General features: G+C 42.2%; 1 protein-coding gene and 1 pseudogene across 3 annotated transcripts in view; one reads left to right on the top strand and one right to left on the bottom strand.

Annotated features, from left to right (window-relative positions):
• Positions 1-24,464, bottom strand: part of Armh3 (armadillo like helical domain containing 3) — a 260,564-nt gene that overhangs the window by 130,834 nt on the left and 105,266 nt on the right. For all 3 annotated transcript variants that reach the window (XM_045136186.1, XM_045136180.1, XM_045136191.1), the window contains one exon: positions 6,338-6,426. In XM_045136186.1, the coding sequence (XP_044992121.1) occupies positions 6,338-6,426 (89 nt within the window). The remainder of the gene's footprint in view (positions 1-6,337; positions 6,427-24,464) is intronic.
• On the top strand, positions 13,817-13,911 carry LOC123458320 (annotated as a pseudogene).

The raw sequence follows: 24,464 nt of genomic DNA, 5'->3' as shown, positions 1-24,464 counted from the left end.
ACATCTGAGGTATGTGGGTCCTGGAGAGTTAAACCTGGGTCCTTAGGTTTCATGGGCAAACACTTTGTGACTTGGGCTAAGCCATCTCTTCAGCCCCTGAAACAAACTTTTTTCAAAGACCCAAAGTGGGCTGAAGAGATGGTTTAGTGGTTAAGGCACTTGCCTGCAAAGCCAAAGGACCCAGGTTCAATCCCCAGTACCTACCTAAGCCAGATACACAAGGGGGCTTATATGTGTGGAATTCATTTGCAGTTGCTGGAGGCCCTGGCACACTGGCACACCCATTCTCATTCTCTCTTTTTTCTCTCTCTCAAATAAATAAATAAAAATTAAATTAAAAAAAAAAAGATCCACCAGGTGAGGTGGCACATGCCTTTAATTTCAGTACTCGGAAGGCAGAGGGAGAGGGGGGGGAGGGGGAGGGGAGGGGGAGGAGAGGGGGAAGGGGAGGGGGAGGAGGGGGAGGAGGCGGAGAAAGACCCAAAGTGCAATCTGACAAGTAACAAAACTATCTGTGGCCACAGGAAGTTCAGAGACAAGATGGCTGGCCTCCAGCAGGGATTCAGTGTGACCAGTATTACTATTTTTTTAAAGAAAAAATACTTAACTGGATACTAAGATATTCTATGAGAAGAGAATTAATTGAGAGGCTCTAGAACATAAAATTAGGGCAATAATTTTTTCATATGAGATCATGGATAAGTTTCAAAGTGTGTATGAAATCATATGTAAAATATGGATGTTCAAATGGACTTTTTTTTTTTACATGAAAAGCCACATTTCATTTTAGTCTCAAAGATTAAGAACTGCCTCACTAGGATCTTATCCCCAAACCCAGTTTTCTCTCTAAGCCAGAAAACAATTTTAGAACTTGAGCTTTATTTGGAGATGCAAGAGTCCAGAGGTCACAGAAGTGTTTCTAAATGTTCTATAACTTGGTAAAATGTAATGGGCTGGAGAGATAGATGGCTTATTGGTTAAGGCACTTGCCTGCAAAGCCTAAGGACCCATGTTCAACTCTCCAGGTCCCTTATAAGTCAGACACACAAGGTGACACAATGATTACTAAAAAATAGGATGTAGATGGATAGAACTTCTTTTGTTCCATATTCTAGTTGAAGTTAGCCTAAGTTTATTTTCCCACAGACTCAAAAACCATGATGACCAGCATATATATATAGCAACAGGGAGCAGGTCAGGACTTGTATCTGAAAATCAATAGTAGGAAAAGCAGAGCCAGGCATGGTAGCAAATGCCTTTAATCCCAGCACTCAGGAGGCAGAGGTAGGAGGACTGCCATGCGTTGGAGATAACCCTGAGACTACATAGTGAATTCCAGCCTGAGCTAGAGTGAGACCTTACCTTGAAAACAAAAAAGTAGGAAAAGCAGGATGGAGAGATGGCTCAATGGTTAAGGCGCTTGCCTGCAAAGCCTAGCGACCCAGGTTCAATTCCCCAGTGCTCATATAAAGCCAGATACACAAAGTGGCACATGCATCTGGAGTTTATTTACAGTGACTAGAGGCCCTGGTGTGACAATTCTCTCTCTTCATTCTGTCTCTCTCTCTCTCTGCTTGCAAATAAATTTTAAAATATTTTCAAATTAAAAAATAAAACATAAATTTAAAAAAATAGTAGGAAAGGGCTGCAGAGAAGGCTTAGCAGTTGAAGCGCTTGCCTGAAAACCTAAGGACTCATGTTGGACTCTCCAGATTCCATGTTAACCAGACACACGAAGGTGAGGCAAGTGCAAGGTCATGCATGCCCACTAGGTGGTACGAGAATCTGGGTTTGATTGCAGTGACTGAGGCCCTGGTGTGCCACTTCTCTCTCTCTCTCTCTCTCTCTCCTGTCTCTTTTCTCTCTCTCTACAATTAAAAAAAAAATTAAAAAATAGTAGGAAAACCGGGCGTGGTGGTGCACACCTTTAATCCCAGCACTCCAGAGGCAGAGGTAGGAGGAGCACTGTAAATTCAAGGCCACCCTGAAAATACACAGTGAACTCCAGGTCAACCTGGGCTACAATGAAACCCTACCTTGAAAAACAAACAAATAAAAAGTAGGAAAAGCATATGAGGTGGGGTTATACATACTCCAACTAATATAGATGTTTGCTCCTCTTGCATACCTACTCCTGAAAATTCATTATGAGATTTCAGGGGGCTTCTGGTAATCTTTCCAATAACAGAGCAACTAAAATGAAACTGCACAGGAATAAAACTCAGCACAGAGTACAGTGGTACTAAACATCCACATTCCAAATGAAAAAGGCATTATATTTGGATTCTAGCTGACTGAGCACCCAGAAACCCTTGGGTTTCGTCTAGAAAGCCATCTAACCACAAATGCCTAACAGTTTTATAAATAAATTTCAATTATAATTTGCAACACATGTATGGGCAAACATATATCCACAGAAGTATATTTGCCATGATGAGTTTCACACACCTCCCTCAAATCCATAAATCTAGACGGCAAAGTCAGAGTGAAAACATGGGCATTCCAACATATGAGGAGTAGTGTCAGCCAAGGAGTGGGTGGATCCACCATAGGCACACTTGTATTCACTGAATGCAGTATTATACGTTATTATGGGCTCTAACTGCACTGGATGTAGTGTTGTACATTGCAGCTTTCCATAGCACCTGCTGCTCCTCATTGCACTGCATACTCCATAGAAGAACACACAAACTGGGTTTCAGGAGGCCTTCCTCAGTCTATATAGGAAAAGGAGCTAACCTTACTGGGCGGGAAACCCTAATACAAACATCTATACTTAGAAGTAGTCATCTCACTGATGACACTCCTCTCCTTAATCCATCAAGGACTATAGAACACAAACCAACCCGTCTTGAGATAGCACACGATTACTGACAGGGCTAATTATGACAGAAAATTCTCCAAGCAACCCATCAACATAGGATAAAGAACGGTCATTTTCTTCATATGCGACTAGGTACACTAGAAAAATGCTAAAAATCTGCCAGGTGTGGTGGTACAAGCCTGAAATCCAATCACTTGGTGGTAGAGGTAGGAGAATCATGAGTTGAAGAGTTATCATAGTGAGTTCAAATCCAGCCTGGTCACAAGAGAATCTATTCCGCCCCCCCCCCCGCAAAAAAAACAGCAAGAGGGGAGGACTATGAGGTGGGGAACAACTGGAACCCTGAGAGAAATAGACCAGAGCAATGTGGAGGAATAGACAACCGGAGAAAACCATGAGGAAGAGGACAGTGAATGATGAGGATGGAAGAAAAGCTAGAGTGAATATGGTCAGGACAGAAAGAAAAGCAAAATAAGATAACATCAAACCAGAAAGAATCAGAAACAACAGGCCAAAACAACTACTATGAGTCTGAAGAGATGGCTTAATGGTTAAACTGCTTGCTTGCAAAGCCTAAGAACCCAGGTTTGATTGCCCAGAACCCATATAAACCAGATGTACATGGTGGACCATACATTTGGAGCTCGTTTTCAGTGGCTAGAGGCCCTGGCGCACCCATTCTCTCTCCTCTCTCTCTCAAATAAATATTTTAAAAAATAAAAACAAGCTGGGTGTGGTGGTGCATGCCTTTAATTCCAGCACTTGAGAGGCAGAGGCAGGAGGATCACCATGAGTTCAAGGCCACCCTGAGACTACATAGTGAATTCCAGGTCAGCTTAGGCTAGAGTGAGACCCTACCTCAAAATAAACAAACAAACAAACAAGCAAAGTAAAAACAGACAAGGTCTGGAGAGATGGCTTAGCAGTTAAAGCACTTGGCAGCAAAGCCAAAGGAGCCAGGTTCCATATTCAGTCGCCATGTAAAGCCAGATGCACAAGACAGCACATGTTCTGGAGTTCATTTGCAGAAGCTAGAAGGCCTGGCAGGCCCATCCTCTTTCTCTCTCTCTCCCTCTATATGTGCCTCATTCTCTCTTGCTGAAATAAATAAATAAAATATTTTTTAAAGACAAAAAGACTAACTTCATTCAGTTTAATATCTTTCAGTCTCTCTTCATCTCTTCTGACATTCCCTCATTCTCAAACTCTCCCAATCATACTCTTCTCTCTCAATTAGTGTGATTCTCCTGCTTCCCTTTCACTGCCATACACAGTAAATGCGGAAAAACTTGCTAATCCATTAATTAAAGATCTCTACTTCCCATTATGGAGGACTAAATTTAGAAAGTCAAATTAGGCAGGGAGGGAACCATGTGTCACAACAAATGGGATGAATTCCATGGAAGGGGCTGGGCTACTGGCCTGATTCCTCTAAAGCCTCTGACATTCAAACCTCCTCCTTTGCTCAGAACACAAAGACTCTCCCTGGGTGGGTCAACCACTCATCACCACAATCATCTGGAGAAGACAATTGTACCCTCAGGTCACAAAAGCCACAGGACATATCAGCAAGCAGCTGCCTCAGAGAACATGCCTCTTCTGCTTGCCTGAAACCTCCAATTCAGTCACACAAAAGAAAGGGGTGGCAAGCCAGCATTAATTGTGTACCCTCAGACGCAAGCCGCTTCCCGCCTGCTGGGATGGCAGTGCCTTTTCTGGGCTACCAAATAGATACACAGACAAAAGTAAATATTGTAATTTTCTGTTTTGTCTCTGACACAAGGGGAGTGTACAATCAGCACTGTCTGTAAACAGTAATAAGGCCAGATGTAGCACAAGGACAGGATTCCCCCCATCTCTCCACCCCATTCCTGTCCCCTCTCCCTAGGACATTTCTCCAGAGATTACGCATATTGATGAGACACTCAGAAGCTTCCCTATAGTCCATATGCTGCTCCCAAATGAAAGTGAGTGAGAATCCAAGTTTGTGTGGACTCGTCCTGTCTTATTCTAAGACATATCAATGGAACTCAAGAAATATCCAATTATTTCCAATTATTTTTAACAGCTAACCAAAACAACAATACACACACACCACCCCCAAAAAATGGAGTGGATGGAGAGAGTGCCCAGAGGTTAAGGGGCTTGTCTGCAAAGGCTGAACCCAGGTTGGACTCCCCAGTACCCACATAAAGCGAGATGCACAAGGTAGTGGCACATGCCTCTAAAGTTTATTTGCAGTGGCTAGAGGTCCTGGCACACTCAATCGCTCTCTCTTTCTATCTGCCTCTTTCTCTCTCTCTCAAATAAATAAATAAAATATTAAAAAAAAAATACATGGGGTGGCCAGGCAGGCCAAATGAGCCAATGGGTGCAATAGTGGCACGTCTGTCATGGTGGAAACCAAGTGCCCTCTAATTGGACTGCAGGCCTGCTCCATGGGAGGGAATACATCCTTGATACTGAAAACTTAAAACAGGGGTAGTCATGAGCCCTAGGGGTATAACGTCTGCTGCTGTCTGGCTAAAAGTATATACTTAGGGGAAAGTGGGGGGAGGGAGGGCATTACCATGGGATATTGTTTACAATCATGGAAGTTGGTAATTTAAAAAAAAGGGAAAAGAAAAATACACATGGGGGGGGGTTGTGCTTAGCAATTAAGGCACTTGCCTGTGAAGCCTAAAGTTCAATTCCCCAGATCCCAAATAAGCCAGATGCACATGGCAGCACATGTGTCTGGAGTTTGTCTGCAATGGCTGGAGTCTCTGGTGTTCCCATTCTATCTGGCTCTCTCTCATAAATAAGTAAATAAAAATAAGATATTAAAAAATACATGGGGAAAAAATAAAAATAAATACATGGGGGCTGGAGAGATGGCTTAGCTACTAAGGCATTTGCCTGCAAAGCTAAAGGACCCAGGTTCAACTCCCCAGGACCCATGTAAGGCAGATGCACAAGTTGGTGCATGCATTTGGAGTTTGTTTGCAGCAGCTAGAGGCCCTGGTGCACCCATTCTCTCTATCTGCCCCTTCCTCTCTCTCTCTTAAATAAATAAATAAAAATAAAAAATTCACAGAATATAGGAGAGGAGAAGGAACAGGAGGGGAAGCATGGAACAGACATGTCACATGCTCAAGTCTGGAGCAGAACATGGCTTAAACAATAAAAAGAAAAACAAAAGGAAGAAGACAAAAAGTATAAATGAAAATAAAAGTATCTAACAAACTGAATTCAAGGTCAGCCTGAGACTACATACATAGTGAATTCCAGGTCAGCCTGGGCTAGAGCAAAACCCTACCTCAAAAAATAAAAATAAAAAACCCGCACATGGTGACTGGCACATGCCTTTAATCCCAGCACTTGGGAGGCAGAGGTAGGAGGATCACTGTGAGTTTGAGGCCACCCTGAGACTACACAGTGAATTCCAGGTCAGCCTAGGTTAGAATGAAACCCTACCTTGAAAACCCAAAAAAAGTGAGAAAAAAAAAAGAATATATTCAAAAAGGAATTTACCTGACCAGAGTTCCCGCCAGGTGTAATGCAGGCGAACTCTACACTTCTTCTGATAACAAAGTAGTTTATGAACAACCTGAATACAGCGTCTGTAGTAAGAGAAGAAAACCAGAATAAATCTGAGAATACAGTACAACAGACCACAGATACTCTTTTAGTGAGGGAATATTGCTAGGGTCACTAAAGACAATGAATATAAACATAAACATGTACAAATGCAAAATAGAAGAAAATATATATCTTAAAGATATATAGAGATAAGAAATAAGATAATAAATAAGATATATAAATAGAAGAAAAAATACATCTTAAACAATTCTGGCAAATAAATCGATCTTTATTTGTCTCTGTCTGTCTGTCCCTGTCTCTCTCACACACACGCACAAGCACACACACACACACACATGCACAGCAGTGCTTGTGCTACCCACATGGCTATAATCACTTAGAACCAATAATAGTCAGTTGGACATCACTGATACCTCTCCCTGAGTATATCCTTCCAGGGAAGAAAGATATATCATAATGCTCTAATACAAGTGGAGAGCACAGAACAGTGGCAGTGAATGCCTTTAATCCTAACCATTAAAGTGAGCCTGGCAGCCGAGGCCACATAGGGAAACCCTATCTCAAAAAACAAGAAAACATGAGGCATGCACAAGATTAAAAACTATAGAAGTAAGCCAGGCATGGTGACACACACCTTTAATCCCAGCACTGGAGAGGCAGAGGTAGGAGGATCACAGTGAATTTGAGGCCACTCTGAGACTACATAATGAATTCCAGGTCAGCCTGGGCTAGAAGGAGACCCTACCTCAAAAAAACAAAATAAAATAAACACATTGATTATCTAGATCTAATTCAATTTCAAATAAAATTTAATGTAAAATTAATTAAATTTTATTTAGAATAGTTGAATAAAAAATTCAGTTCCAGAGCTGAAAAGATGGCTCAGTAATTAAGGCAGTCTAAGGACCCAGGTTGATTCCTCAGTACCTATGTAAAGCCAGATGCAGAGTGGTGCATGTGTCTGGAGTTTGTTTGCAATGGCTAGAGGCCCTGGCCCACCCATTCTCTCTCTCTCAAGTAAATAAACAAACAAACAAACAAATAAAAATACAAAAAAATACTATTTCCCATCAAAATCTATCTTAAAAAATTGTTTTTAATTTATTTGCAAACAGAGAGAGATAGGAAAGAGACAGACACAGAGAATGGGCATGTCAGGGCCTCTAGCAAGTACAAATGAACTCCAGATGCATGTGCCACTTTGTGCATCTGGCTTTATGTGAGTACTGGGGAATAAATTAGGCCTATCCCCTTTAACCCATGCTGTTCTCACTCTCCATTGGAGAATCTGTTTTCTCTTTTACAGAGGGCAGTGAAAACCCGGGAGAATCAAAATCCAGCAACATGACAAGAAAAGATAGCTGAGTCCCTATCTTGAGATGAGCCACCTCTCGCACTTCGGCGAGGGTCCAGGTGATACCACAGGGGACTTGCGCAGTTACGCATGAGTGCTGCTCTCACAGTGAGCGTGACAAGGGAGCATTGCACAAGAGGGAGAAGAAAGATTTCAGAGCCACAGAGTGTGAAGGAGTATCCAGAGGCATTGCTTCCTCTCCCCCGCCCCACCACCATGACTAACTGCTGCTTTCATAACTTGTAACCCATAACCCCGTGGTAAATACTTGTGACCCATTGACGATGGCCATCAGTGGAATGGGGATGGGGAGGACAGGAATGGAACATATAATTTATCCACACAACAAAGTTCCTAATTAATAAAAATAAAAAATAAAGACACATGTGGTGGCACACACCTTTAATCTCAGCACTCAAGAAGCAGAGGTAGGAGGATCACCGTGAGTTCAAGGTCATCCTGACACTACATAGTGAGCTCCAGGTCCTCAGCCTGGGCTAGAGTGAAACCCTACCTCAAAAAACCAAAAGAAAATAAAAAAAAAAACAAAAAACAAAAATAAACCGGGCATGGTGGCACATGCCTTTAATCCCAGCACTCAGGAGGCAAAGGAAGGAGGGTTGTCAAGAGTTCAAGGCCACCCTGAGACTACAGAGTGAATTCCAGATCAGCCTAGACTAAAGCAAGACCCTAAATAAATAAATAAATAAATAGGGGGCTGGAGAGATGGTTTAGCAGTTAAGGCACTTGTCTACAAAGCCTAAGGACCCATATTCAACTCCCCAGACCCTACATAAGCCAGATGCACAAAGGTGAGGCAAGCGTCGGGAGTTCACTTGCAGTGGCTATAGCTGTGGCATGCCAATTCTCTGTCTAAAAAATAAAAATAAAAATAAATTTTAAAAATAAGCCAGGTATAGTAGCCCTAGCGCACACCTTTAATCCCAGCACTCGGGAGACAGAGGTAGGAGGATCACCATTGAGTTCAAGGCCACCCTGAGACTATCAAGTGAATTCCAGGTCAGCCTGGGCTATAGTGAGACCCTAACTCAAAAAGCAAAACCAAAAACAAACAAACAAATAAATAAACAAAATTTAAAAACAGGGCTGGAGAGTTGCCTCAGCAATTGAAAGTGCTTGCTTGCAAAGCCTAGTGGCAAGTCCCAGTACCCACATAAATTCAGATGCACAAAGTGGTAGTTTTAATGGATTGCCCCCAATATCCTCAGGATTTTATTAAAGTTTATAATTTCCAGGGCCCGTTGCAAAAGAGATGGTAGAAGAATGTAAGGACCAAAGGAAGGGTAGGACCCCTTACAATGCAATCTTCCACACACAAAATGGCCTGGATATCCATGACCTCACAATGCCAGGCACTACCTACACAAGATTCTCATAACAGAGGAAAAGATGATAACATCAAAATAAAAGACAGAGCCAGGTGGTAGTGGCTCATGCCTTTCTTTAATCCCAACAGAGATAGGAGGATCACAGAGAGTTCAAGGCCACCCTGAGACTACACAGTGAATTCCAGATCAGCCTGGGCCACAGCAAGACCTTACCTCAAAAAATAAAATAACATAAATAATAAAAGACAGATTAATTGAGAGGGGGAGGGGATGAGATGCAGAGTAAATTTGTGAAGGAGAAAGTGGGAGAAGGGAGAGAATTATCTTGGTTTATTGTCTATAATTATGGAAGTTGTCAATTAAAAAAAATTTTTTTAAGTTTGTAATTTAGAGCCAGGCGTAGTGACACACACCTTTAATCCCAGCACTCGGGAGGCAGAGGTAGGAGGATCGCCATGAGTTCAAGGCCACCCTGAGAATACACAGTGAATTCCAGGTCAGCCTAGTAGAGTGAGACCCTACCTCAAAAAATCAAAACAAAACAAAAAAAAGTTTGTAATTTAGGGCTGGAGAAATGGCTTAGCAGTTTGCCTGCAAAGCTAAAGGACATCAGTTCAATTCCCCAGGACCCATGTAAACCATATGTACAAGGTGGCACATGCATCTGGAGTTTGTTTGCAGTGGCTATTCTCTCTCTCTCTCTCTGCCTCTTTCTTTCTCTCCCCCTCTCTCTCAAGCAAATAAATAAATAAATAAATAAATAAATAAATAAATAAATAAATAAATAAATGTAGACTTTGTAATTTAGATCTCCAGCCACCTGGTTGGAGGAGGTGTCATTGTGGGTGGATCCTAGGGTCCAGCCCTAAAGTGTGGGGGTGGATTCCAGCCTAAAGATAGACAAAGTGCTTGAGCTCTGTCTGGAGCTCCCAAGTATGCTTGCTTGTCCTGGTATGTCAGTGAGGGATTTTCTCTCTCTCTTTCTCTGTTTGGATCTATGACAGTAGGCCAACTTCTTCTGCCATTATGGAATTTCCCCTGCTTCAATAAATTTCCTTCTTCCCATAACTATGCCTGGTCTGAAAATTCATCCCAGTGACCTGAAGCTGTCTACTATACCTACCATAAGCAGCTTCTGGTTGGATATTTTATCCCAGCAAAAAGAAGGTTACTGCTACAGTCTAGAACTATCTATGTAGTGAAAGATGACATTGAACACCAGATTATGTCTCCACCTGACACGTGATAGAATTTGAGATATGCACCATTATCCCTAATATGTACGTACGTACGTACGTACACACACACACACACACACACACACACACACACATATATAATTGTTTTTGTTTTTCGAGGTAGGGACTCAATCTAGCCCAGGCTGACCTGGAATTTGTTAAGTAGTCTCAGGGTGGCCTCGAACTCATGGTTCTACCTCTGCCTCCCAAGTGCTGGGATTAAAGGCAGGCACCACCACGCCCAACCCCAACTAATACATTTTTTTTATCATATTTCCATATAAGCCATTAGGACACTGAGATTGAAATTAATGGATTTTTTTTTTTTTTTGAAGTAGGGTCTTAATCTAGCCCAGGCTGACCTGGAACTCACTATGTGGTCTCAAGCTAGCCTCCAACTCACAGTTATCCTCCTCACAAATACTGGGATTAAAGGCATGCACCACCATTCCCAGCTGGAATTTTTATTTATTTTTTATTTGTATTTTGTTTTGTATTGTTTTTCAAGGTAGAGTCTCGTTCTAGCCCAGGCTGACCTGGAATTCACTATATAGTCTCAGGGTGGCCTTGAACTAATGGCAATCCTCCTACCTCTGCCACCCGAGTGCTGAGATTAAAGACATGCACCACCATGCTCAGTTTATTTGTACTTTTTTTTTGAGGTAGGGTCTCAATCTAGCCCAGGCTGACCTGGAACTCATTTTGTAGTATTACCCTGGGCTAGAGTAAGACCCTGCCACTTTGTGAATTCCAGGTCAGCATGAACTAGAGCAAGATCCTACCTCAAAATAAACAATATATATATATATACAGTGTGTCCATACAAAGTTTCTACTTAATAATAATAACAAGAGATTGAGTAAAGGAAGGGTGGAGGGAGGGCTAATCAAAATCTAAGAGGATGCAAATAAATCATATAGTATCCTCCAGATTCAGACAATGGAACACTCAGGAGCCATAGATAGTTGTTAGAAAATTTTCAGTGCCAGGGATGGGATACCTCCAGTAAGTTGTTGGCCAGGGAGGTCCTTGATGCCCCCAAAACATTATAGGCCATTGCCGAGGCCCTTGGTTTCCCACCAGGAATAGATGGTAAGACCCTATTGCTGAAGACTCCATATACTTGGGCTGCAAGGCCACTGAGAAATCCTGCTGGAACTGAGCTGATAACCTCCTCCATGTAGACCAGCTGACAGAAAGCTGGAAGAAGCCATTCTACATGTAGTTCAATGGGAGAAAGAGATACCACCAGTGAAGATAATCATCAGTAGACACTGCTAGCCTTATATTTGGCCAGCCAGGCCAAAAGAGCCAATGGGTGCAATAGTGGCACGTCTGTCATGGTGGAAACCAACTGCCCTTCAATTGGACTGGAGGCCCACTCCATGGGAGGGAATACATCCCTGATACTGAAATCTTAAAACAGGGGTTGTCATGAGCCCTAGGGGTGTAACATCTGCTGATGTCTGGAAAAATGTATATATTATGCTTATCAAACTGCCCAGTAAGTACTTCTCTTAATATTTATACCCTTATATTAACGCTACTCTCACTTTGGGTAGAGAATCCTCTCTTTTCAGATGGTAGTGACCTTGGGATGATTCAGAAGGTGCTAGAAAGAAGTAATTGGAGTACTGAGTAACATCTCGATCACACCTTCCAAGGCTCAGGGTCTAATGCGGAAGAAGTGGCAGAAAGAATGTAAGAGCCAAAAGAAGGGTAGGACTCCTTACAACGTGCTCCCTCCAGACATAAAATGGCCTGGATATCCATGACCTCATAGTGCATGACACTACCTATATAAGACCATCATAAGAAGAGGAAAAGATCATGACATCAAAATAAAAGAGAGACTGATTGAGATGGGGAGGGGATATGATGGAGAATGGAATTTCAAAGGGAAAGTGGAGAAAGGGAGGGTATTACTATGGGATATTTTTTAGATATAGATATACCTAAAAAATATACCTAAAAGACAGTTCTTCAATTCTCTCCTACCTCTGCCTCCGCCCAGCTTCTACATCTTTTAGTACTTTTTCAAGACTATTTTTTCACTATTTTTATATATTTAAAGATACAGGATTATAAAAAATATCCTATTTCCAGCCAGCCATGGTGGCACATGCCTTTAATCCCAGCACTCCAGAGGCAGAGGAAGGAGGATCACCATGAGTTCAAGGCCACCCTGAGACTACATAGTGAATTCCAGCCAAGGCTAGAGCAAGACCCTACCTTGGAAAAAAAAAAAAAAAGAAAAATCCTATCTCCTTCACATACTACTGTAGCAGAAGGTTACTTAACCATTACTATAGTACGTGTATTCATCATTTAATATTAAAATGCGAGCCAGGCATGGTGGCACATGCCTTTAATCCCAGCACTCTGGAGGCAGAGGTAGGTAAATCACCATGAGTTCAAGGCCACCCTGAGACTACATGGTGAATTCCAGGTCAGCATGAGCTAGAGTGAGAACCTACCTCAAAATACTAAACAAAACAAATATTAAAATGCTGTATAATTTATATAGAAAGAAAAATTCATGGACATCTTCAACTACATAGCAAGTTGGGAGGCCAGCCTGGGGTACATGACACTCTGTCTCAAAAATGTTTAAAGGATTTCAAAGGGGAAAGTGGGGGGAGGGAGGGTATTGCCATAGGATATTTTTTATAATCATGGAAAATGTTAATAAAAATTGAAAAAAAAAAACGTTGAAAGGGCGCCGGGCGTGGTGGCGCACACCTTTAATCCCAGCACTCGGGAAGCAGAGGTAGGAGGATCGCCGTGAGTTCAAGGCCATCCTGAGACTACAGAGTTAATTCCAGGTCAGCCTGGACCAGAGTGAGACCCTATCTTGAAAACCCCCAAAAAAAAAAAAAAAGTTTAAAGGGGGCTGGAAAGATAGCTCAGTGGTTAAATGAACTTATTTGCAAAGCCTGATGGCCCAGGTTCAATACCCCATTACCCACATAAAGCCAGCTATACAAAGTGGTATAATGGCAGGATGCCCTGCTACAGCCACACTCTGTCCCTCTCTCTGTTTCTCTCTCTCTCAAATAATGAAATAAATAAGTATGGAAAGAATATTATATGTCCTATACTGGAAGAACAGTTTGTCAATCATACAAATGGTTTGCGTTTGTGCTGTACCCCCAATAGTCCATGTGTAGAATTATAAATAGACTTTAATTCCTCTAACCAGAGTCACTGGCAATCACCAGACAGAGGAAAGACAGTACTATCCCTCCAGCTTTCTTCTTGTCCTCTCTGCTGAGAACCAAGGATTCACACCTGGTTGTCACCATCATTTTTGTGGGTATGTCAGGGCCTTTTGCCACTGTAAACACTAGACCCTTGTGCCACTTTTTTTTAATGGAAGCTCTTCATCTATTTCTTTGTTTTTTTAAGGTATTTACTCTATCCCAGACATATGTATATACATGCAATAAATAAATAAAAATTTAGTGCTTGCTTTGGCAGTAAACTAAAACTGGAACAATGCAGAGATTAGCATGACCCCTGAGTAAAGATGACACACAAATTCGTGAAATGTTCCATATTGATAAAAAATAAATAAACAAAACAAAAAGAGACAGGTTGGCAGACAGTCATAGGTTGGAAAGGACTTCACTGGAGCTACAGGGTCCTCACATCAACAAAAAGATACATAAGAAACTAACCCAAGGACAGTGGCTGGTTCCTATATTCTCAGCACTCAGGAGGCTGAAGTAGAATTGCCATGAGTTTAAAGCCAGCCTGGTTAGGTCTATCTTTGTTTGCTGACACAAGGCTTATTACTATAATAGTCCAAGTGGGCCTCAATCCTCCTCCCTTATTCTCCCTAAAGCTGGAGTTTAAGCGTGTACCCCCAACATTCAGCTCAGACCTATCTTTTTTATTAGTTCATTCACCAAATATTGATTGAGCAAGCACTTAAATCTTATTATAGCTTAATGGCAAGGTTTCTAGAAAATGCTCTTTGTGACCTGCTAGATTCAAGCAAGTAGACATTTATTTCTTGGGAGACTACGCTGGCATGAAAGAATGAGGCACAAAAGGTAAAACCAAATAAACAAGGTGAGAAGCAGCAAAAGCGGCTTTTCTCCACCCTATGTGGTTTATGTAACTCAGAATATACCCAAGTGCAATTCAGCTGAACAAGTTTCAAGTACTTCCTGAGGTAGGCTGAGGGCCTCTCAAGTTCTGTGGCTTTAATCTAAGACAAGGTATATCCCTGAAATCTTAGTTGTATCTGTACGTTGGTAATAATCTAATAGGCCATTGAATTAAGCTAAATTATTTTCTTTAGCCTCTTAACTAGGGAAAAAAGAAGCATAAAAACGGCTGGAAAGGGCTGGAGAGATGGCTTAGCAGTTAAGGCACTTGTCTACAAAGCCAAAGGACCCAGGTTCTACTCCCCAGGACCCACGTAAGCCAGATGCACAAGGGGGTGCATTCATCTTTTCTTTTGCAGTGGCTGGAGACCTTGGCACAACCATTCTCTCTCTCTCTCTCTCTCTCTCTCTCTCTCTTTCTCTTTCTGTATCTCTCTCTAATAAATGAATAAAAACAAAATATTTTAAAAAGGGCTGCAAAGATGGTTTAGCAGTTAAGGAGTTTGCCTACGAAGTCTAAGGACCCAGGTTCAATTCCCCAGTACCCACATAAGCCAGATGCATATGGTAGTACATGTGTCTAGAATTTGTTTATGGTGGCTAGAGGCCCTGGCATGCCCATTCTCTATAACTAATTTTTTAAAGCTGAGAGCCAGGAGTGGTGGCACACACCTTTAATCCTAGCACTCGGGAGGCAGAGGTAGGAGTATCACCATGAGTTTGAGGCCACCCTGAGACTACATAGTGAATTCCAGGTCAGTCTGAGCTAGAGTGAAACCCTACTTTGAAAAAAAAAAAAAAATCACATGATCATCTTGATAGATGCAGATAAGGCATTTGACAAAATCCAATGTTGCTTCATTGTAAAAATCCTAAAGAAGGGGGTTGGGAAAATGGTTTAGCAGTTAAGGCATTTGCCTGTGAAGTCTAAAGACCCTGGTTCAATTCCCCAGGACCCATGTAAGTCAGATGCACAAGGGGGCACACACATCTGGTGTTCATTTGCAGTGGCTGGAAGCCCTGTTGCGCCCATTCTCTCTGTCTCTCTCAAATAAATAAAGACTTTTTTTAATTCCTAAAGAAACTGGGAATGGGGCTGGAGAGATGGCTTAGCTGTTAAGGCACTTGTCTACAAAGCCAAAGGACCCAGGTTTGATTCCCAAGTACCCACGTACAGGCAGATGCACAAGGTGGCGCATGAGTCTGGAGTTAATTTGTAGCAACTTGAGGACCTGGCACATCCATTCTGTCTATCTCTTCTCTATATATTTCTCTGCTTGCAAATAAATAAAAATAAAAAATAAGTCTCTTTCCTTTCAGCCACTGCCATGCCGTCCAGACTGAGGAAGACCCGGAAGCTTCGGGGCCATGTGAGCCATGTGGCCGCATTGGCAAGCACCGGAAGCACCCAGGAGCCCGGGGTCATGCTGGTGGCATGCATCACCACAGGATCAACTTCAACAACATCACCCAGGTTACTTTGGAAAAGCTGGTAGGAGGTATTATAACAGAGGAACCAGAGCTTCTGCCCCACTGTCAACCTTGACAAATTGTGGACACTGGTCAGTGAACAGACCAGGGTAAATGCTACCAAAACAAGACCAGAGTTGCTGCCATCACTGATATTGTGTGATCTGGTTACTACAAAGTTCTGGGGAAAGGAAAGCTCCCTAAGCAACCTGTCATCGTGAAGGCCAAATTTTTCAGCAGAAGAGCTGAGGAGAAAATAAAGGGCATTGGGGGGCGCCTGTGTCCTGGTGGCTTGAAGGCACCCAATGAGATTCATTAAATGCTAGAAAGTGCTCTTCCACTAATAAAAAATAAATAAAATAAAAAGCCAGATGTGGTGGCGCATGCCTTTAATCCCAGCACTCAGGAGGCAGAGATAGGAGAATCACCATGAGTTCAAGGCCACCCTGATACTACATAGTGAATTCCAGGTCAGCCTGGGCTAGAGTGAGACACGACCTCAAAAAGCCAAAAACTAAATAAATCATAAATAAATAAACTAGATTTAAAAAAGAAACTGGGGTGCCTGGCGTGGTGACGCACGCCTTTAATCCCAGCACTCGGGAGGCAGAGGTAGGAGGATCGCCGTGAGTTCAAGGCCACCCTGAGACTACAGAGTTAATTCCAGGTCAGCCTGGACCAGAGTGAGACCCTACCTCGAAAAACCAAAAAAAAGAAACTGGGAATAGAAGGAACATATTTCAACACAATAAAGGCTATTTATGACAAACCTACAGCCAACATCATAGTAAATGGGAAAAAACTTGAAACTTTTCCACTAATATCAGGAGCAATACAAGGGTGTCCACTGTCCCCACTTTTATTTAATATAGTACTGGAAGTCTTAGCTATAGCAATAAGGCAAGAGACACACATAAAAGGGATACAAGTTGGAAAGGAAGACATCAAATTATTATTTTCACATAATATGATTCTATACATAAAGGACCCTAAAGACTCTACCAGCAAACTGTTAGAGCTGATGAACACAGCAATATAGCAGGATATAAACACTCATAAATCAGTAGCCTTCCTATATGCTAACAACAAATGCACTGAGGATGAAATCAGACCATTCACAGCTGCATAAAAAACATAAATAAAGTACCTGGAATAAACCTAACCAATGAAGTGAAGGAAACACTCAAGACAAAAATTGCAGAAGACACTAGGAAATGGAAAGACATCCCTTGTTCTTAGATTGGAAGAATCAATATTGTGAAAATGCCAATCTTATCAAAAGCAATCTATACATTTAATGTAATACCCATCAAAATTCTAATGGCATTCTTTATGGAAATAGAACAACAATCCTAAAATTCATTTGGAAGCACAAAAATCTTCAAATAGCCAAAACAAAATAAACAAAAATAAGGCTGGCAGCTGGGCATGGTGGCATACACCTTTAATCCCAGCACTCAGGAGGCAGAGATAGGAGGATCACCATGAGTTCAAGGCCACCCTGAGACTACATAGTGAATTCCAGGTCAGCCTTGGCCAGAGTAAGACCCTATTTCGAAAAAACAAAACAAAACAAAGGCTGACAGTATCACCATACCTGATTTATATCTATTTACAGAGCCATGGTAATAAAAACAGCATGGTACTAACACAAAAACAGATATGTAGATCAATGAAATAGAATAGAGGACTCAGATGTAAATCCAGGAAGCTATAGCTATCTGGTTTTTGACAAAAATGCCAAAAATATTCATTGGAGAAAAGACATCTCAACAGGCGTGGTGGCTCATACCTTAATCCCAGCACTCAGGAGGCAGAGGTAGGAGGAGTGCCATGAGTTCGAGGCACCCTGAGACTACATATTGAATTCCAGGTCAGCCTGGGCTAGAGTGAGACCCTACCTCAAAAACCAAAACCAAACAAATAACAACAACAACAACAAAAAGACAGTCACTTCAAAAAATAGTGCTGGGAAAACTTGAAATCTGTATGCAGAAGGATGAAAATCGATCCTTCTCTCTCTCGGTGCACAAGAATCAAATCCAAATGGATCAAAGTTCTTAATATCTGACCTGAAACTCTGAAACTACTAGAGGAAAAAGTAGGGGAAACCTTTTAACATATAGGGATAGGCAATGACTTTCTGAATATCATCCCAGTTGCTCAGTAAATAAAACCACTAATCAACCAATGGGATCTCATGAAATTCCAAAGCTTTTGTACAGCAAAGGACACTGTGAATAGAGCAAAGAGACAAGCTACAGAATGGGAGAAAAATCTTTGCCAGCTATACATCTGACAGAAGATTAGTATCCAAGCTACACAAAGAAGTCAAAAAACTAACCAAAAATAAAAGAACCCAATTTAAAAATGGGCTATGGCCAGGCATGGTGGCACACACCCTTAATCCCAGTCTGGTACAGCCATTGTAGAAATCAGTGTGCATGTTCCTGAGACAGCTAAAAATAGATTTACCATATGACCCAGCCATACCACTCCTAATCATATAGCCCAAGGACTCTTCTCACTACCTTACAAATACTTGCTCACCCATGTTTGTTGCCACTTTATTCACAATAGCTAGGAAATGGACCCAGCCTAGATATCTCTCAACTAATGAATAGATAATGAAGATGTGGTACATTTATACAATGTAGTTCTATTCAGCAGTAAAGAAAAATGAAATTATGAAATCTGAAGGGAAATGGACGATCTGGAAAGAATTATACTGAGGTACCCAGAAAACCAAATGTCACATGTTCTCTTTCATATGTGGATCCTACATACAAATGTTTAGTCTTATTTGTGAGTTAGAGTAAAAATCGGTAGCACAGGCCAGTAAGCTAGAAAAGGGCTCTGAGGGAGGGTGAGAGAAGGGCCTGAGGAGATAGTATTATATATATGTAAGTAGATGAACAGATTACTTGGGGTGGAATGGCCTAAGTGAGGTCAGGGGAAGAGACTGAGTAAGAGAAGATTCGGGGGAGGGCTAATCAAACTTTAAGATGTGGGCTGGAGCTAGTTTAGCTGTTAAGGTGTTTGCCTGCAAAGCCAAAGGACCCAGGTTCAACTCCCCAGATGCACAAGGTGGCACATGCATCCGGAATTGGAATTCGTTTCTAGTGGCTGAAGGCCCTGGCATGCCCATGCTCATTCCCCCCACCAACGCCTCTTTCAAATAAATAAATAAAAATATTTTTTAAAGTAAAAAATATTAAGATGTTATGAATAAGCCATATGGAAACCTACTTTTTTGGATAATGGCACATCCAGAAGTCATAGATTGTTACTAGAATAACTTCAATGCCAAGGATAAGATACCCTCTTGTGAGTTGTTGGCCAAGGAGGTCCCTGATGCCCCCAAAACACTACAGGCCACTGCCAAGGCTCTTGGCTTCCCACCAGAAACAGATGGTAAGACCCTAATGCAGAAGACTCCATATGCTTTGGCTGTAAGGTTACTGAGAAATCAAGCTGGAGCTCAGCTGAAAACCTCCTCCCTGTAGACCAGCTGATAAAAAGCTGGAAAAATCCCAGCACTTGGGAGGCAGACATAGGAGGATCGCTGAGAGAGGCCACCCTAAGACTACATAGTTAATTCCAGGGCAGCCTGGACCAGAATGAGAAGCTACCTCGAGAAAGAAAAAAAAAAAAAAGCTGGAAAAATCTATACTGCATGCAGCCCTATGGGAGAGAGAAGTCATCAGCAATGACAAACAACAGTGGACACTGCAAGCCTTAAGTTTGACCAGCCAGGCCAAATGACCCAATGGCTACCTGTCTGTTATGGCAGAAACCAACCACTCTCTAACTAGACTAGAGGCCCGCTCCACAGAAGGGAGTGCACACACAGTACTGAAAACCTAGTCAAAAGCCTATGGCAGGGGAGGTCGTGAGCCCTAGGAGTGTAATGTCTGCTGGTGTCTGGCTAAATGCATATATTATGCTCATCAAACAGCCCTGTAAACACTTCTCTTAATGTTCATACCCATATATATTAATGCTACTCTCACTTTTGGTTGGAGAAGCCTTTTCATATGGCAGTGACCACTGGGATGACTCAAAAGGCACAACAGTACTAAAAGTGACAGAGGAGTATTCAGCACTGAAATATCTCAATCACACCTTCCAAGGTTCAGGGTCCATTGTGGAAGATGTGGCAGAAAGAATGTAAGAGCAAAAGGAAGGGTAGGACTGCTTACAATGTAATCTCCCAGACACAATTTGGCCTCAATATCCATGACCTCTCAGTGCCTAGTACTACCTACACAAGACCCTCACAATGGAGGAAAAGATGATGACACCAAAATAAGAGAGACAGGGAGAAAAGGAGGGGATATGATGAAGAGTAGATTTGTGAAGGGGAAAGTGGGAGAGGGAGGGAAATTATCATGGTTTGTTATTTATAATTATGGAAGTTGTCAATAAAAACAGTTTTTAAAAAGAAGAGAAGACAGCACCTGGGCTAGAGTGAGACCCTACCTCAAAAAAAAAAAAAAAAATCTGGGTGTGGTGGTTCATGCCATTAATCCTAGCACTCAGGAGGCAGAGGTAGGATTGCTGTGAGTTCAAGGCCACCCACCCCGAGACTACATAGTGAATTCCAGGTCAGCCTGAGCAGGAGTGAGACCTTACCTCAAAAAAAAAAAAAAAAAAAGAATTATTTGGGTGGGATACCTCCTAGTAAGTTGTTATTCAGGGAGGAGAGAGCCCTTGGTTATTGCCAATGTTCTTGGTTGCCCACTAGAATTAGAATGTAAAACCCAGTGGCTAAAGACACTACATGCTTTGGCTGCAAAACACTAAAAATTCAAGCAGGAGCTGAACCCAAAGCCTCCTTCCTCCCTACTAGCTAGCTGTCATCATGCTGGAAAGTGCTATGTAAATTGCTGGGCATGAAAAATCATCAAGAGTCTTAACCAAGGGCCAGGCACGATGACACATGCCTTTAATCCCAGTACTTGGTTGGCTGAGGTAGGAGAATCACTGTGAATCTGAGGCTAGGCTGGGGCTACAGAGTGAGTTTCAGATCAGCCTGGGCTAGAGTTAGACACTACTTTGACAGAAAAAAAAAAAAAAAAGTGGGTCTTGCTGGGCATGGTGGCGCACGCCTTTAATCCCAGAACCTGGTAGGCAGAGTTAGGAGGATCAGTGTGAGTTCAAGGCCACCCTGGGACTACCAAGTGAATTCCAAGTCAGCATGAGCTACAGTGAGACCCTATCTCAAAAAAAAAAAAAAAAAAAAAAAAAAAAAAGTGGGTCTTGAGCCAGGCGTGGTGGCACACTCCTTTAATCCCAGCACTCAGAGGCAGAGGTAGGAGGATCGCCATGAGTTTGAGGCCACCCTGAGACTACATAGTGAATTCTACCTCAAAAAAAAAAAAAAATCAACACAAAAAAGTGGGTCTTAATGAGCAGTGAACCCTGAAAACTACACAACTTACTAGCCAGGCAGGAGGTACCTGGTGCTATAGTGGCATGACTCCTATGGGGATAACCGACTGCTCTCTAACTGGATCTGAGGCTTGTTCCAAGGGAGGGAATTTATGTGTGGTGCTGAAAACCTAGTCAAAAGCCTATGGCTAGGAAGGATACAGGACCTCAAGGGGCAACTACTACTGTAGCTTAACAATATGAATAAATTGTGCCCATCAAGTTGCCCTCTAAATATTTGTTATGCCCACAGATTAGAGCTGCTCTTACCTTTGCTCAGAGAAAACTTCCTTTTTTTTTTTTTTTTGTTTTGTTTTGTTTTGTTTTTGGTTTCTCAAGGTATGGTTACACTCTAGCCCAGGCTGACCTGGAATTCACTATGTCCTCTTAGGGTGGCCTCGAGCTCATGACGATCCTCCTACTTCTGCCTCCTGAGTGCTGGGATTAAAGGTGTGTGCCACCACATCCAGCTGAAAACTTCCTTTTTAAGATGGTGGTGACTACTGAGAAGACTCAAAACTCATCAAAGTGGTGAGAATAAGGGGCTGTTTGTTGAGAGCTTGGCATTAAATGAGACATTTCTGTCATGTCCTCTAATGCTCAGGAAATATTACAGATGAGCAGGTAGAAAGATGATAGGAAGAAGTGCTTTGGAATACTTCCAGATATAAAGTGGTCATTACATTTATGACTCCACAGTGACCTCCAGTCACTGCAAATGAACTCTAGACACATGTGTCACCTTGTGCACCTGACTTATAGGGGTTCTGGGGAATCAAACCTGGGTCCTTAGGCTTTCCAGGCAAATACTATAACCACTAAGCCATCTCTCTAGCCCTCCTGTTTATTTTGCCAGTAAGGTTAAAGGGCTCAAGGTCTGTAGGACAGAATCCTCATCATTTTTTTTTTATTTATTTGCAAGCAAGGAAAGAGAGAAAACAGGTGTGTCAGGGTCTTTAGCCACTGAACACAAACTCGACACATGCCATTTTGTGCAAATGGCTTTACACAGGTACTGGGGAACTGAATCTGGGTTGTCAGACTTTGTAGGCAAGCACCTTAATGGCTGAGCCATCTCTTCAGGCCATATTTTTTAATTTTTTATCTAGTTATTTATTTGTACATGTGTGTGGGTGAGCACACACATACAGTTGTGCCAGGGTCTCTTGTACTGATAAACGAACTCCAACCACATGTACCACTTTGCACCCAGTTTTCTGTGGGTGCTGGGAAACTGAAGTAACAGCTGGCAGGCACAGCGAGCAAGCACCTTTAACCACTCAGTGATCTCCCAGCACTGCCTCATCATTACTCTATCTCCAGGTTCATACATAGATATGAAACCTATTTCACTTATGACCCAAATTCTGGCTTTTGTGTGAAGTCTTTCTGTACTCTATGTTTCTTCATATTTCACCAAGAGGATTATAAACTTATCTGAAAGGGGATAGAATTTTACTTTATTTTCAATTTCTCACTGTGCTATATGCTACTGAGAAGCTGTACATAATGAGAAGTGAGAGCAGCAACTTGGCCTGATGCCCAGGAGGGAGCAGATAAGTTCACCTAAAAAAGATTTGATGCTCCAAATATCAAAAGCTGGAAAGGAAGTTGGAAGTAGGCAAAGGAAGGTCTGGAAACATTCCCATAAGTAGTAATAAAGAAAGTGAATTCAACCTGAGGGCAGGTCCTTCTGCCTAGCCTGTGCCAGTTTGATGCCTCATTATCTTGTCTGCCTTCCCTAGCCTGCAATTAGGGAGCAGATGTAAAATAAATAAATAAAGAGAGAGAGAGACCTAAAAAGTAAACCAATATAAAAAGGTTCTGGGGACTGGAGAGATGGCCTAGTGGTTAAAGGCACTTGCACGCAAAGCCTGATGGTAGCCTGAATTCAAATCCCCAGTACCCGTGTAAAGCCAGATGCCCAAAGTGGCACAGGCATCTGGAGTTCATTTGCAATGGCAACAGGCCCTGAAGCACCCAAACTCTCTCTCTCCCCTCCCTCTCTGCTTGCAAATAAATAATTTTTTTAAGGTTTGGGATAACGTTAAGAACTAGAGGTTGGCATGGAGAGCACAGAATTTCCAGCCAACTTCAGTGGCTGGAAAGGTGAGGATGGGTAGACACATAACTCTAGAGCTCTAAACATACAACTCTATCATGTTACCTGTATCTTCAATTTTCCTAGCATCCACTTTGTCTCAGGCAATCTTGTTTTCCACTCGTACCATTCTTCTACACACCCTATCCCTATTCTCCAAGCACACCACTTCCAAGCTTCAAAGTCCTCAGAGGTACCCACACTGGTCTCCTTGCTGAAATGCTCTGCCCTACACTTTCACACAGAAGACTGCCCAGGTTTCTTCATGGCTAAAGTCAAATGTAACCCATTCTGAGCCAGGCATGGTGGCATACACCTTTAATCCTAGCATTCAGGAAGCAGAGGTAGGAAGACTGCTGCAAATTCAAGGCCAGTCCCAGGTCAGCTTGGGCTACAGTGTGACCCTACCTCAAAAACAACAAACAACAACAACAAAAAAAGTAGCCTTTCTGGTATTTTCTTTGATGTCCTCTCCATCTGTTCACACTACATAAATCTTTCCTGTGTAACTTATCACAAAAATGTTTTTAAGAGTACAAATCACCTCTGAGGCCAGAAAGAAAATTTGAATCTTACCAGCCATGAACTGTGGTAGCCATCTATAAGATGACCTCTGACAATGCTACCCTGCTAGAATTCATATTCCTTGTCTCAGTACTTTTTCTGTTACATAGAATATCACAGACTAGACAGTCTAGATAGTCCAATCCTGGCAAGGGTCTTCAATGCATCATCCCATTGTGGAAGAGGGAAAAGCAGACAGCATGAAGGCAGGGCAGGGCTAGAGAGGTAACTCAGAGGTTAAAGATGCTTGCTTGCTAAGCCTGGTGACCTGGGTTCAATTCCCCACTACCCATGTAAAGCCACATGCACCAAGTAGCTCATATGTCTAGAGTCTGCAGTGGCAGGAAACCCTGGCATGCCTATATTGGTTCTGTCTGACTGCCTCTTGCTCTCTGCTCACTCTCAAAAAATAAATATTATTTCCCTTTAAAAAT

Source organism: Jaculus jaculus, chromosome 1, assembly GCF_020740685.1.
Source record: "Jaculus jaculus isolate mJacJac1 chromosome 1, mJacJac1.mat.Y.cur, whole genome shotgun sequence".
Taxonomy (NCBI): domain Eukaryota; kingdom Metazoa; phylum Chordata; class Mammalia; order Rodentia; family Dipodidae; genus Jaculus; species Jaculus jaculus.
The sequence above is the reverse complement of the archived record's forward strand: the minus strand, read 5'-3'. Positions and strand labels throughout refer to the sequence as shown.